The 12,739-nt window shown below is 42.2% G+C and overlaps 1 protein-coding gene across 3 annotated transcripts; it reads right to left on the bottom strand.

Moving 5' to 3' along the window:
* Window positions 1-746: 746 nt before the first annotated feature.
* rereb (arginine-glutamic acid dipeptide (RE) repeats b) lies at window positions 747-12,720 on the bottom strand. 3 transcript variants are annotated; one of them, XM_081607107.1, is made up of 18 exons: window positions 12,488-12,717; window positions 11,726-11,941; window positions 11,587-11,635; window positions 9,948-10,072; window positions 9,697-9,796; window positions 9,497-9,595; window positions 8,967-9,047; window positions 8,702-8,855; window positions 8,029-8,115; window positions 7,759-7,952; window positions 7,449-7,598; window positions 7,096-7,206; window positions 5,413-6,491; window positions 4,758-4,956; window positions 3,431-4,133; window positions 3,214-3,354; window positions 2,956-3,121; window positions 747-1,740 (listed from the first exon to the last, which is right to left on the bottom strand). In XM_081607107.1, exons 4-18 carry the CDS (start codon window positions 10,001-10,003, stop codon window positions 1,707-1,709), a joined length of 3,354 nt encoding a protein of 1,117 aa, XP_081463233.1. In that variant the 5' UTR covers window positions 10,004-10,072; window positions 11,587-11,635; window positions 11,726-11,941; window positions 12,488-12,717; the 3' UTR covers window positions 747-1,706. The 3 variants fall into 3 exon arrangements, with proteins under 3 accessions (XP_081463233.1, XP_081463232.1, XP_081463231.1); XM_081607106.1 differs by lacking the exon at window positions 11,726-11,941 and having other exon boundaries at window positions 7,449-7,595; window positions 12,488-12,720; XM_081607105.1 differs by lacking the exon at window positions 11,726-11,941.
* Between the last annotated feature and the right edge of the window lie 19 nt (window positions 12,721-12,739).

Raw genomic sequence — 12,739 nt, 5'->3', positions numbered from 1 at the left:
ATTCAATGATTTGATTCAGGTGTGTTGAAGCAAGGATGTACCTGAAGGATGCAGGACAGTAGCTCTGGACTTGGACACACCTACTGTGGAATAATTTGGTATCTGATGAAGCCACATTTGAACCTTTAGTCCACTAAAACATTGTGCGTCACCAATTCAATATGCTTGCAGTAAAACACGGTGGTGACGGCATCATGGTGTGGGGTTATTTTCTTTAGGAGAAACGAGGGTTTTGTTGGGGTGGATGAAATTATTGAGTTACAAATTGTAGATGGCGGCACCTCGTTTTTGAGTTATTTTTGCTTTTTGTGAACATTAAATCTACTGATCATGCTTCACATCTGAAGAAGTCAGATGTTTTATTTTATAAGTAGATTTTAAATCCGATAGTTAATATGTGCCATGAACAAGAGATGTCCTCACAGAGGGTTAAGTTGATGTAAAAATGCTGATAAAAGACTGAATGCTGAAACTTTTCATAACAGCAGGCATGCAATTATTTTGTTACTTGTTTACATTTGCCATTTAACTGATTTGTTTTTCAGTTAAACGGTAGATATAAATTACACTATAAAGGTGGAAAATGTGACGCGAGAATTTATTGTGGTCTCATTAAACAACATTATAAAACCTGGAGTTTTAAAACCTTTATTAATTATATGCCATATTCACCCAATAAAAAAATATATCAAAGCTCAAACAAATTAACTTTATAAGCATCATTAATGACAAAAATGACAAGAAAATTGTATCATTGGAGAAATATTTATTGAAATAAATATGGTATGGATACAGATTGATATATATCACATAAATACTGAATTTAGGCAGTATTTTTTTTTGTTTGTTTATTTTTAGAAAAACTCCACCCAAATGTTTAAGATTTAGTTTCTATCCAGCTGTTACATTTTCAGGAAAACAATGTAAATAGATTCTCCTAATAAAACTTCCTGTCAGTAAACAGACAGGCAGATTATGGTCCAAGTATTTAGCACACCTTATAACACTACCTTAGGATTGTATTGTTCTCATGCTGAATCAAGTGTTTACATCTACTGATATATCAATAATACTCAGTCATATAGATTACTGTGAACATGTAGTATTTACATTCTCAAAAATGAGCTTCGGTTATACTGTGAAAAGATATATTGATATATAAAAATTTAGGATTTAAAGATACATTTCATCTTATTTAGGATTAAATCCAGTCCCCTACGGTGCTTTTAAAGCCTACCAACACAATACAACTTCGTTCTACTATCTCAGTGGAAAAACTGAAGGGTGAGTCATGCTAGGTCATATCTATCATACACACACAGATTTAAACATTATTCTGTACAGGAACTCTATTAGAAATGATAAACATATTTAAAGTCAACACCAAAATCGGTCTGTTTTCATCGTTCTTTAGCAAACTCATATGACTGCATAAGAAACAGTTTAATAGTTGGTTAGAGAGGAAACCTGTCACTTTAAGTCCCAGTTGGTGGGACTGTTCATTAATTGGATGATAAAACTAGCGTATTAGTTAAGGAAAATCTCAGGGTTTCATGATGCGCAGAACACGAAACACACTTTGAGTTCCACCACTATTTTTCTAAAATTTATCAACACAAACAAACAGAAGACAGCACACAAAAAATACATTTAGAGTGTTAAAAGTACACAGTATTGATCTGTAGGAGCTCAGAGCATGCACCACCTCAAGACGGCTTGTCACCTTCTTTCTTCAGGCGGCTTCAAAAGTTAAAAACAGAGTCACAATTTACTGAAAATCATTCCAATATGATTCAAACTGAGACAAAAACAAAGATAACATAAACACTAGCCTGAAGATCTGTTTGTCTTACTCTGGTACTTGTACAAAAGTAGAGTATATCCAAATTAAAGGTGATCAGTGTATTATAAGCCTGGTGGGCCACCAGGCTTTACTTGTGCCCCCACCAGGCTAAGCATTGCTTATTTATGCAAGTCTTTTCAATATGTTTGTATTTTTTAAGACTTTACAGTTGGTGTTCAGTATTAACCTTCCAATCTTTCATTAAAATAATTATTAAGTGATATTTTAAAATTTTCTGTCAACTTTAAAACATTTTTAACTCAAAAACACGACAAGCAGCTGGATGAATGACTGCCCTAACGCCCAAACACCGAGCTTAGCAAGTTTTCTGGGGAAAACCTTGGGTGATATTTGAAGTAGAGCTGAAACGATTAATCAAATTAACCATGAAGAATTGATTATTGAAGTAATTGTCAACTAATTTAGTAATCAATTACTTGTTTACTGGAGTATACAACCTCAAAAAGGGCCATTTGCAGTAGGAACAACACTAAGAGCAGTAATTAAGTTAAAACTAAACAAAAATATATGCATTTTGCACTTGAGAAAATAAACCCTTTAGCTTTACCTGGTTCAAACTCTGTAAAAGAAAAATGTCCAATAAGCAACTTTTGCTGTCTAATTATTGATAGGTTAATCAAAAGAGTCGACAGATCAGCCCTAGACTGAAGCAGAAACGGCTGAGGTTTTCACATCTTGATGTTAGAAGTACCTTTTGTTTCTGCAGATGCATCCATATTGCATTTTATGCAAGAAAATATTTCTCGTTTTTTTTTTTTATCTGTAGAATGTGTTAATTTTTTAAATAGATTAATCATTAAATATTCCTCCATATTCAGCATATGGAGGAATCAAGAACTGAACAATTGACGTTGTTCATGATTGCGTAGCCGTTTTCATGATTGCGTAGACCATAAAATGACTACAACATATTTTCTGAGAAACTAAAAGTCATAATTCAAACCTCAGCATGCAATTAATCTATATTTAGGCTTTGAGTTTCACTTGTTGAATTAAATTACATGAATAAAGAATCGTATTCTCATTTAGTGAGATGTATCTGTTAAGTAAGTGGATTTTTGATGGTATAAAATCTGTTTGAAAATGCTCACCTGTAATAATCTTCCTGACTTGGCAGAGGGCCTCCGTGCAGGTGATGCCACTGCTGCTCCATTGCCATCCGCTGCAGCTCTGCAGACTGAGCATGCATGGCCTGGAGCTGATGTGAGGCAGACATGTGAGGAATCGGTCCCTGAAGCTCTCGAGGATATGCAGCTCCTGGAAAAAGAAACAAAAAAAAAAAAACACAACAAAAAACACTAATTAAAACCAGCAGAGCAAGGGCTGCAGAAGGAAGTGAAATTACGAACCAAACAGTGGATGGCGCAGCATCTCATGATCATGAGGGAGATCGGCGAGTAAGGGGTTTGGGATTGGACCAGCAGGGAAGGGGAATCGAGCCAAACGTGGTCCGGCGGCCAGCGGGTCGACCAGAGGATGAGGACTTGAACCTGAATGATGGTCACAAATTAAAAGAACTAAGTTTCAAACCTTCGGAGAGAAAAAGTGCCAACAACTCGACCTCACCTTGACCGAGGGGGTCCTGCTGGTGGAGGTGCAGGTGGGAATGAATGTGAGAGTGCTGGTGATGATGAGGGGTGACGTTGAGCATTTGCAGCCGGGCGGCTGGATCAGTCGCCACAGAGGCCATCCTCTCAGCGTGAAGCCGCTCCGCAGTCAGCCTCTCAGCGTAACTCAGCTCTGGGCGCATCTGAGGCCCAGCCAGCGCCAGCCTCTCGCGCTCCAGGTGGCTCAGCCCCGGATGGAAGGGGGCAAAAGGGTGGGACGGCCCGGGTATGTGGGGCAGAGCCAGCGCCCCGTGTCTAGCAAAGTGCTCAAGGTGGTTGGCTGACGGGTGAAGGGCTTCCAGGTCTGGGTGTTTGACTTCGAAGCCGGGCTTCATTCGTTCGCGCAGCTCCCGCTCCCTGAAGTTCCTGAGCTCCCGCTCTCGGAGGCCAGGGTCCGTGCTGTACAGGCCGGGCATGTGATAGGCCAGCAGGGGGTCGCCTGGGCTCAGCGAGACGTAGAACGGATGGTTGCGGTTGGAGGGGGACATGACGTGGGGCCGAGCATAGTCGTTCAGGCTGCGCATGGCCGGCGTGTCGGGGCCGATGTACGGGGGCACGGCCGCTACAGTGGTGGGGGGCTGGTCAAAGGAGGGCCGGCCGTGGATCTGAGCCGTCATCTGCACTTCACTCAGGCGACTGTCATGGGAAGAGCTGGACGCCCTCTGAAAACAAATAAAATAAAATACAGTCAGAGAAATGTTTATACTACTAATTAAACCCGACAGCAATGAGACTTCTGTGCGTTTACGTTCTCAAAGTCACCCGCAAACGCAAAGAAGAACAATTTTAATGTTTATTCAGCAACAGGAGCCGACAGTATCATCACAAGATCATAAGTTGACGGGAGTTAATAAAAAGAAAGAACTAATAGCAATTGCCTTTTGTGAAGCATTAAGTTCTGTAGGGAAGGCTGGTCTGATGTGCAGCCAGAGTCAGTAGTGGTGAGATTGTGATGTTATACACTTCACTGACAGTGATTTTCAGCCATTGTTTACGCCCTGCTTCTGGCTTTATCTGGTGCAGAATTATGACGCCAGTCTCACATCAGTAACAAAAAAGTTGGATAAAATGCAACATGACCATTCAGACGTTTTGAAAACAATTGGATGCATATTCGAATTAGTACCAAGTATGAAAATAGCATAGGTCGGAATTTTTGGGGGTAAAAAATTGGAATTGTACCGGTCAGATTGTGGTGAAAAAGCCAAATACAGGTCGCATACAAGCGAAAAAAAAAATTTAAATGGAGTTAGGTCGCATTTCCACACTGCGTGACCATAACTTACAGAGTTCCTATCAGTCTCTCTCTCCCGCTCTCTGTCTTTCTCTCGCTCACGTTCCTGCCGCGCGCTGAGCTCAGCCTCCCTCCTCGTCCTTTCTACAGCCTCCTCCCGTTTCTTGGCCAGCTTGGAGGAAGACAGCGGAGTAAAGAAAAGGTCCGTCCTCGCACAGGAGTTGTAGCCTCGATTCAAGTGTTTTATAAACCTGCAAGACAAAGGAACAAGAATATTTAATGAGCACACAGCATCAATATATTTTTCTAAAGCATTAAAGAAGACCTATTATACAAAATTCACATTTTGTATGTTTGTACTTCCATTTGGGTCTCAACTGTTTCTGAAAGCAGCAACCAGCAATTTTTTGGCAATAAATTAATGCAATTTGGTGTCTGAAAATTGAGTAAACTCATTTGTTAAGTCACATTCGATGAGCACTGTGCCATCACCTAGCAACCCAAGCAGAGCTCAACCACATTTGGCAAAAACAATGATGTAATGAACATCCTAACATGTTAGGATAGGATTAACTGTTCAAATATACATAATAGATTGCCTTATAATGCCTGCAACAGTTTTCCCCCACATTTTTTAATGTATTTTATTGGTATTTCATGAGACAAAGCTGCATTATTCTTCTCAGTTTACGGAACTCTAAACATACCTTGCAGACTGACTGGCGTGGCTCGCCATGTTGACAACAGTGGGCTCTGGTGAGGGACTCCTTGGAGGAGACGGCGGGCTCTCCGGCTCCTCGACCTCATCCAGCGGCTCTTCTTTAATCTGAACTTGTGATCCTCCGGCAGCAGAGTTTGGAGAGGGTCTGGGTGGGAAGGATGGCTGCAGGGTCGGAACGGGGCCGGCAGTGGAGGATGTGAGAGGGAGCGGAGCTGGAGCCGCTGGGAGGGACGAGGTCCCACTTTTCCCAGGGTGGCTCTGCACCTGAGACGACACTGGAAGTTGGGATGGAGCTGAATGTGGAGGCAAAGGATGAGGCATGAGCTGCAGAGGAGGGGGAGGGGCGCCTGGAGGGTGTTGGTTGGGGAGAGAGTTGAGGGGCTTCAGAGCAGGGGGTGGTGGGAGATTAGAGGGCATCTGGGGGAAAGGTGCTGCAGATGGGTGAGGCAGCTGTTTGTGTGACGGTGGGATTGGGGTTGTAGGAGGGGGTTTGACTTGAGGTGGGTGCGGCAGCTGAACATCCCTAAAGAAGGGCACAGAGCGCGGCGGGGTGTGAGGGGGGGAACCGTTCGGCTGTGTGGAGCCGAGAGCAGGTGAGAAGTGAGGCGCAGGAGCGAGAGGGGTGTCCAGACCCAGCGCTGCTGGCTGCGGCCTTGGACCAGAGACCGGCGTTGCTCGGCAACCTGAGCCGGCCGTGGCAGGGGATTGAGCAGCTCCACCCTGTGGAGGGTCTGGGGAGGATGAAGAGGGGCTCTGAGCCGGGTCAGCGGAGGCTAGGCTTTGTGACGGTTGAGGAGGAATGGGAGGGTCCTGAGAGGGGACGGCTTGGAGGACCGGCGCGTCCGTCGGAGTCGCAGCACCTGCCTCGGCTGGGGCCCCGCTAGGCTGGGCAGAGGAGTCTGAGTCGCTCTCGTTGCCCTGCTGAGGGCTGGGGATGCTGGGAGAGGAGCTGCGGTTGTCCTGGTCGATGTCTTTGGTGTCACTGCCGTCGTCCTGAGCGCTGCGGCTCTCTGAAGAACTTTCCTCCTCTACCTCTCCCTCTGACCGGGACCCGCCTCGTGGATCCTTCAAGAACAAAAACTTGATTCATATCAGAGAACAAAACACCAAAGCAAAAGTCCATGTAAGGTTAAAATATCTTCTCTCATCCAACAGCTTCAAGGGAAGGCGTTGTTCTGATCAACCAATCAGATGCAATAGTACATGAAAGGTTGTAATATTTAGACAGTGGAGTAGGGAATAATGTGTTAATATATAAATGTTTTTTACATCCTCTTATTTTCTGTTCCCATGCTCATCCAGACCTGAAAAATCCTGAAATTAAATTCCCTGAAGCTGATCTCCAGCCTCGCATAATTTGTTCTGCTGATGATGGAATGGGGAAAATTGTGGTGAGAAAATTAAATTAATCACTCAAACATAAATCCCCCTGATATGCATCAAAGGGAGCTGTGAAGACATCAATTTGTCGTGATAGTGTAATTTCTTATCAGTAGTTAAACTGAACGACTTTCTGCTTTTATCTGATTGAACTACAGATTCAGGCTATTCCACTGAGCCTGTAACTGTCTCTTTGCTTCCTGTAGTTAAGAGAATGAATTTAAAGTGTGAAGTACCTTGATCTGGTGTGTTCTGTGACCTGCAGAATTTACTTGTGGAAGTCTTTTACCTGTGTCTTTGGCCTTTTAGGTGTCATCTTTTCAGGTTCATCAGACTCCAGAGCAGGACTTTCCCGCACACGTTTTGCCGTCTTTGGCGCCGTTACCTCCTCTTTTATCTTCTGCACAAAAAGCAAAATTACACATAATTACACCAGTGTTATCAAAAAGTCTTTACTGCTAGTTTACTCTCATAAAGCATCCCCTCTCAGATTAAAGAAGTACCTAAGCAACCTGTAACCTTATTTAAAAACACAATAATACAAGTTTTGCAAAAAAAAAAAAAAAAGAACAGCTTATTTCTCTTTTGAGAAGGTGATGTATGGATAAGTGCATCATTTGGTTATGACAACACGATGCTCACCTTGTTTATTTTTTTTGTGGAGTCATTTTTATGATCCGCGCAGGATCTTAAGGAACTAGAGATTCCTCCGGTCTGGTTACCGGGCTGTGAATCCTCTGTGTTCGGAGAGCCGGTGAACCTCCTGAGGCCACTTCTTAACGACGTCAGCTGCTTTAAAACACAACCAACAGTATTATTAAAACACAACAACAGCTGAAGCCAGATCACTTGTAAAATGTTGTTTTTCCTGCATTAAAAATATTTGTTATAAAGCCTAAATTGTGCTGGGCTTCATTTGTGGTAGTGATTCAATATGAAGACAAGAGCTTACAGGTGCTCTGCTCTGTCGAGTCCTCATGCCATGCTTGCTGTTCACCTCTTCTTCCACTTTCACAGGTTTGAACATAAAGGAAGCGTTCCCAGATTTAGAAGCAGGAGGCAGACATCCGTGTTTGTTTTCGTACGTGCGGCAAGTCGTGCAGAGCAGAGAGTTGTCTCTCCCGACCTGGTGCCAATCCTTAGAAGCTGTTCGATAAACAATGACTTTAGATGCAAGTTTCAGAAGCTGGTTACAGCTTTTTCCTTCTGCTGAAGAACCTACTTGTTGTTCCACAGTGGCTGCAGCTCTTTGCTTCCTGTTCGCTGTCTTCACTATCGACATCATCCTCGCTGGCAGAACTGGCCTCAACTGCAGAGGCAAAGCGTCACGTGTGTAAATTCAGGAACATTTTGTGATCAAATTTGTTCCTCTCCATTCAATAGGAAGCATCAAATAAAAAAACAGGTGAGAAGAGTGCGTACTCTGATTGCAGACTTCAATATCGCTGGTTTTGAGCTTTTTAAAAACACCTTTGAGCAGTGTGATATATGATGATATGGCAAATAACTTTAATGAGGGTTGTAAAATACAATTTAGTTAACTAGTATCAAGTTATGGTAAATTTTCTCTAAAAATGTTCAAACTTAACTTTATAGCTCCAGATATATGGGCACACACCCTCTTCAATATGCAGTTTACATTTCCAAACTAAATTGGAGAGAAAAACACTTTTTGCAGCCATTAACAAGATCATTTTTTTCTTGCTCGAGCCTTTGTGTATGTTTTGACTGTGAGGATTAGAGAAAATCAACAAGAGATATAAAAACAAAAACTAAGTTATTTAATACAAGAAATAAAAAAACAACCAACAGTCAAATCTGTCTTGAAAATGTGTCCCTGTGATTGATGTATGCAAACTTCTCACCAGCACAATAAAATCAAAAGTAAAACTGACCTGAATAGTTTCGAGATGGAGGGTTGACAGTAGCCGCTGCAGATCGAGTTTTCGCTTTGCGAGAGGACGGCTGCCGGCGTTGCTGTCGATAAGCTCTGGTCCCGGCGGCCTCTGGGGTTTTCTTCCAGTGGTAATAAAATGTGATCAACTCTCCCTGATGACAAACATGATTATTATTAAAACATTGTAATCGTTATTCGCATATCAGTAACAAAGGGAAAACATGTGATATATGCCAAGAAACTAATCAAAACCACACACTTACAGTCTTCTTGCTGGGGAGAAAGTCTTTCCGGATGCGAAAGAAATTCTTTCCGTACTGCCTCAGACCTTTGATGAAGCGTTTCTGAAAGACAAACAGGAAAAAATTAGAAATTTAATCAATTTCCTCAATGAATTACTTAGAAAGTATCTTAATTAAGATTGATTAATTAATAGTTTATCAAATGTCTATAGGGTTGAAGGAAGGCTGGTGCCTATCTTGGGTGAGAGCCAGGCTTTAGCTTGGACCGGACGCCAGTCCATCAAGGGGACACACAGAGAAACAAAGGACAAGCAACCATGCGCACACACACACGCACGCACGCACGCACGCACGCACACTTCAGATCTATCAACCTCACAGTCGTGTTTTTTGGCAGAGTTAGGAAACTGGAGGACCCAGAGAGAACCCATGCATGCACATGGAGAACAAGTACGCTCCATGAAAAAAGTCTCCAGGCTGGGATTCAAGCCCAAGACTTTCTCACTGCAAGAAAATCTTTTGAATTGAACCATTTCAAAAAGTTGTCTCACCACATCATCTTCTGACCAGCATTTTTCAATCAGTTTGGGCAGAGGCCTCTTGACCAGACGCTGCAGAGCTTTGGCTGCATCATAATGGCTTGCATGGAGCTAAAATAGAGATGGGAAAAATGTCAACATATTTTTTTGCATATCTGCACTGAAATCACATAATTTACTCAAAGTAACACAATACAAATTTTGCTCTGCACCATGTTGAGAGCGTTCAGCGTGGTATCGTCACGGGAAGCTGCCAAACATCCATCCTCTGTGGATCCACCATCACACATCCCTGCAAACGCTGCCATGCTCCTAAAAAAGGGCCAGAGTCATGAAATATTGTGTGAAATGCGTTATTGAGAATATCTTTTAATTAATAAGCTTATAGTTTAATGTGCTTTGGAAACAAAGATGTATGTTTCCAGAATTACGTTGAACATAATGCACTAAAAGGGCGACTGACCTGGCTGCTCTCAGGTACATGAGAAGGTCACAGTCATTGACTCCAGGTGTCCACATGAGCTCCTCATTGTCCGTCTGGGTCTGTGCACTAGGTGCTGGACGCGGCTGCAGCTCTGGGAGCTTGGCCTGCAGGACAAACCAAGAGCGAACTGAAAGAGCTCCGACACTTCTAAGCAAATAAAACTAAAAAACCAACATTATTTGACGTTTCAACAACAAACAGAAAACTCGGGAAGGTGTTACTGGAACATATTCCGAGATTGTGTCCGACTGTAATGAATAAAAATGATACAAAAGAAGCTAATTACACTCGCTTGTGTCCAGCTCTTTCAGTCATTAACCATTCCTCATGGCCATAGATAAGGGTCAGCACCAAAGTGCTCAGAGGAAGCCATGGAAGTACTTAGAAGAAAATGCAAACTCAAAACACCAAAACCCCAGCTGAGACTGGAACCTAGCATGTTCTTATTGGGAGGGAGCAGCGATAGCGGCTGCTACAATGTGTTGTATAATGGGTTTCACAATGGATAATAGATTCCATAAGATGCTGAAGATATTTATGGTAGCTGCCTTGTGGTGCAAATGTATCAATATCATTTAAAGCACATCGTTAATAAGAGAAGCACTGGAGAATCTGCAGGGATACACAGCTCAGGTGGGAAGATCTGTTGACAGAGCAACTACTAATCTTTCATTGCACAAACCATGTCTTAATGGAAGTGTGGCAAGAAGAATGACAGTGTTCAAAGAAAACCACAGGAAGTCATGTTTACCATAAAACAAGTAAGGAAACAAAAGCAAAAATGTGCAAGAGTGAAGCCAACTTTTTGGCACACATGCATAATGTTATGAGTTATGAAAAACTAACACTGGTCATCATCCTGAACACACTGTGAAACATGGTAATGGAGGCATCATGCTGTTAAGATATTTTTTTATTATTACTTCTGAAGGGAAAGGGAAATGGATTGAGCCAAATGCCAGGCAATCCTAATGGAAACCTCCGGAAAGTAAGACAACATGACAACAGACCCGGATATACAGCCAGAGCCACAATGTCAAAACATTTTCATGTCTGCATGAATACGTTCTGACCTAAATCAATTTGAGAAAATGTTAGTAAACTTAAAAATTGTTGTTCATATATGGATGATCTCCAAATAATCTGATATTATTTTGCAAAGAAAAAAAAGGGCAAAAGTTTGACATGTGCAAAGCTGCAAGAGACACAACCCAAAAGACTTGCTGCTGTAATTGCACGGAAAAGTAAATGTGCAAAAGACTGACTCAAGAAGGGGCGGCATACAAATGCACTCCACACTTTTTAGATTTATTTGTGAAAAATGATTGAAAATCCACTTCCTTTGTGGTCTGCCCAACAAAATATGCAACAGTTTATGGTTGTAATGTTACAAAATGTGGTGGTGGTGGTGGTGGGGGGGGGGTCCAGTTTTTGCAATGTACAGTATGATACATGTCAGTGATAAAATCTGAGCAGATTGCTGCTTTTAAAGCTTTTCAACATTAATGAATGCACCTGGAGGCCTCAAAGGCTATTTTTAAATAAACTTACACCTGAAATACTTTAAATCATTTTCTTATAACCACTGAATAAGCATTTACAGTTTAATTAAATTCACCTGGTGACTTGGTCCCACTCTTATTTCACCTTGTGTGCTGTTCAGGCTCCTGAAATAAAACAAAATGCAACTTATAACAGCATTTTGAAGTATATAAAAGGATTTCTATGTAAATGAAACTGAGTGAAAGCATATCTACCTGATATGTTACAGTACAGTCAATTATTATACAGTATATGCAGACAAACAGTATGATCTAATATGCCTCCTGTATCATCTGAGGCTTTCCTCCGATCGCCTGGCACTGATTTCAGCTACAGATCATCATCCCGCCCCTCGCTCCTGGGATCCAATCTCAGCTCACAGTTTCTTCTATTACATGAATGAAATCCGACTCCACAGCGGCTGCAAAACACTGTCAATCAATCACGCATAAGCTGCTAATTTTTACGGTCACCATTACGAGAACAGTGTGTGCTGTTCGCAGATCTTAACAAGTTGGCAGTAAAGCACGCTGCGTCTACCTGTTTAGTAAAAAAAAAAAAAAAAAAAACGGCAGCTTAAGTGTGCTATCGGTAATAAACCATAAAGGTTAGCATCCATAAGACGTTAATGTACATTAGCAACGAGCTGCACAGATAGGCGCTTAGCCTCAGGGTGAATTAAACAGCTGGTTCACTAAATGTTAAAACAAGTGTTTAGTAACAGAATAATTTAAATTATGCCTCGGGATATAAGTGTTAGCCACATTAAAGCGAGCAAAGAGGCGTTTTCCCAGCGGGAGCCGCTAGCTGCTAACGAGGTAACATCTAGCTTGTTAGCCACACACGAACTTCGTGACCACTGACACTCCGGCTATTAAACACGAACGGCCCTCAAAGTAACGCCGCCGGACACAAAAAGAAGCATTTAACACACACTGACCACAAACGCAACGCGAATGACAAGTTATTGAAGTTACCTGCGCGGACTGAACAGGTCGTCCATGTCGACGGATGTTTGGTTGGTTGTGGCTTGTTGACACTACGCAGCACAGTGGGCGAGACACACACACACACACATACACACACCAACTGTGCGAATCCCCTATTACATGGCTATTCAAAATGGAGGCGGTGTAGTGTAGAGACTCGCTCTATTTTTTCAGTGCAGTGACCTCAACAGCCACAGCGTAGCGTTCACATTTTATCTGGATGTACATTACTGAGCATGT

The sequence above is a fragment of the Poecilia reticulata genome, chromosome 5 (assembly GCF_904066995.2).
Source record: "Poecilia reticulata chromosome 5, P_reticulata-male-v2, whole genome shotgun sequence".
Taxonomy (NCBI): domain Eukaryota; kingdom Metazoa; phylum Chordata; class Actinopteri; order Cyprinodontiformes; family Poeciliidae; genus Poecilia; species Poecilia reticulata.
Note: the sequence above shows the minus strand (reverse complement) of the source record. Positions and strands in the feature narration are given on the sequence as shown.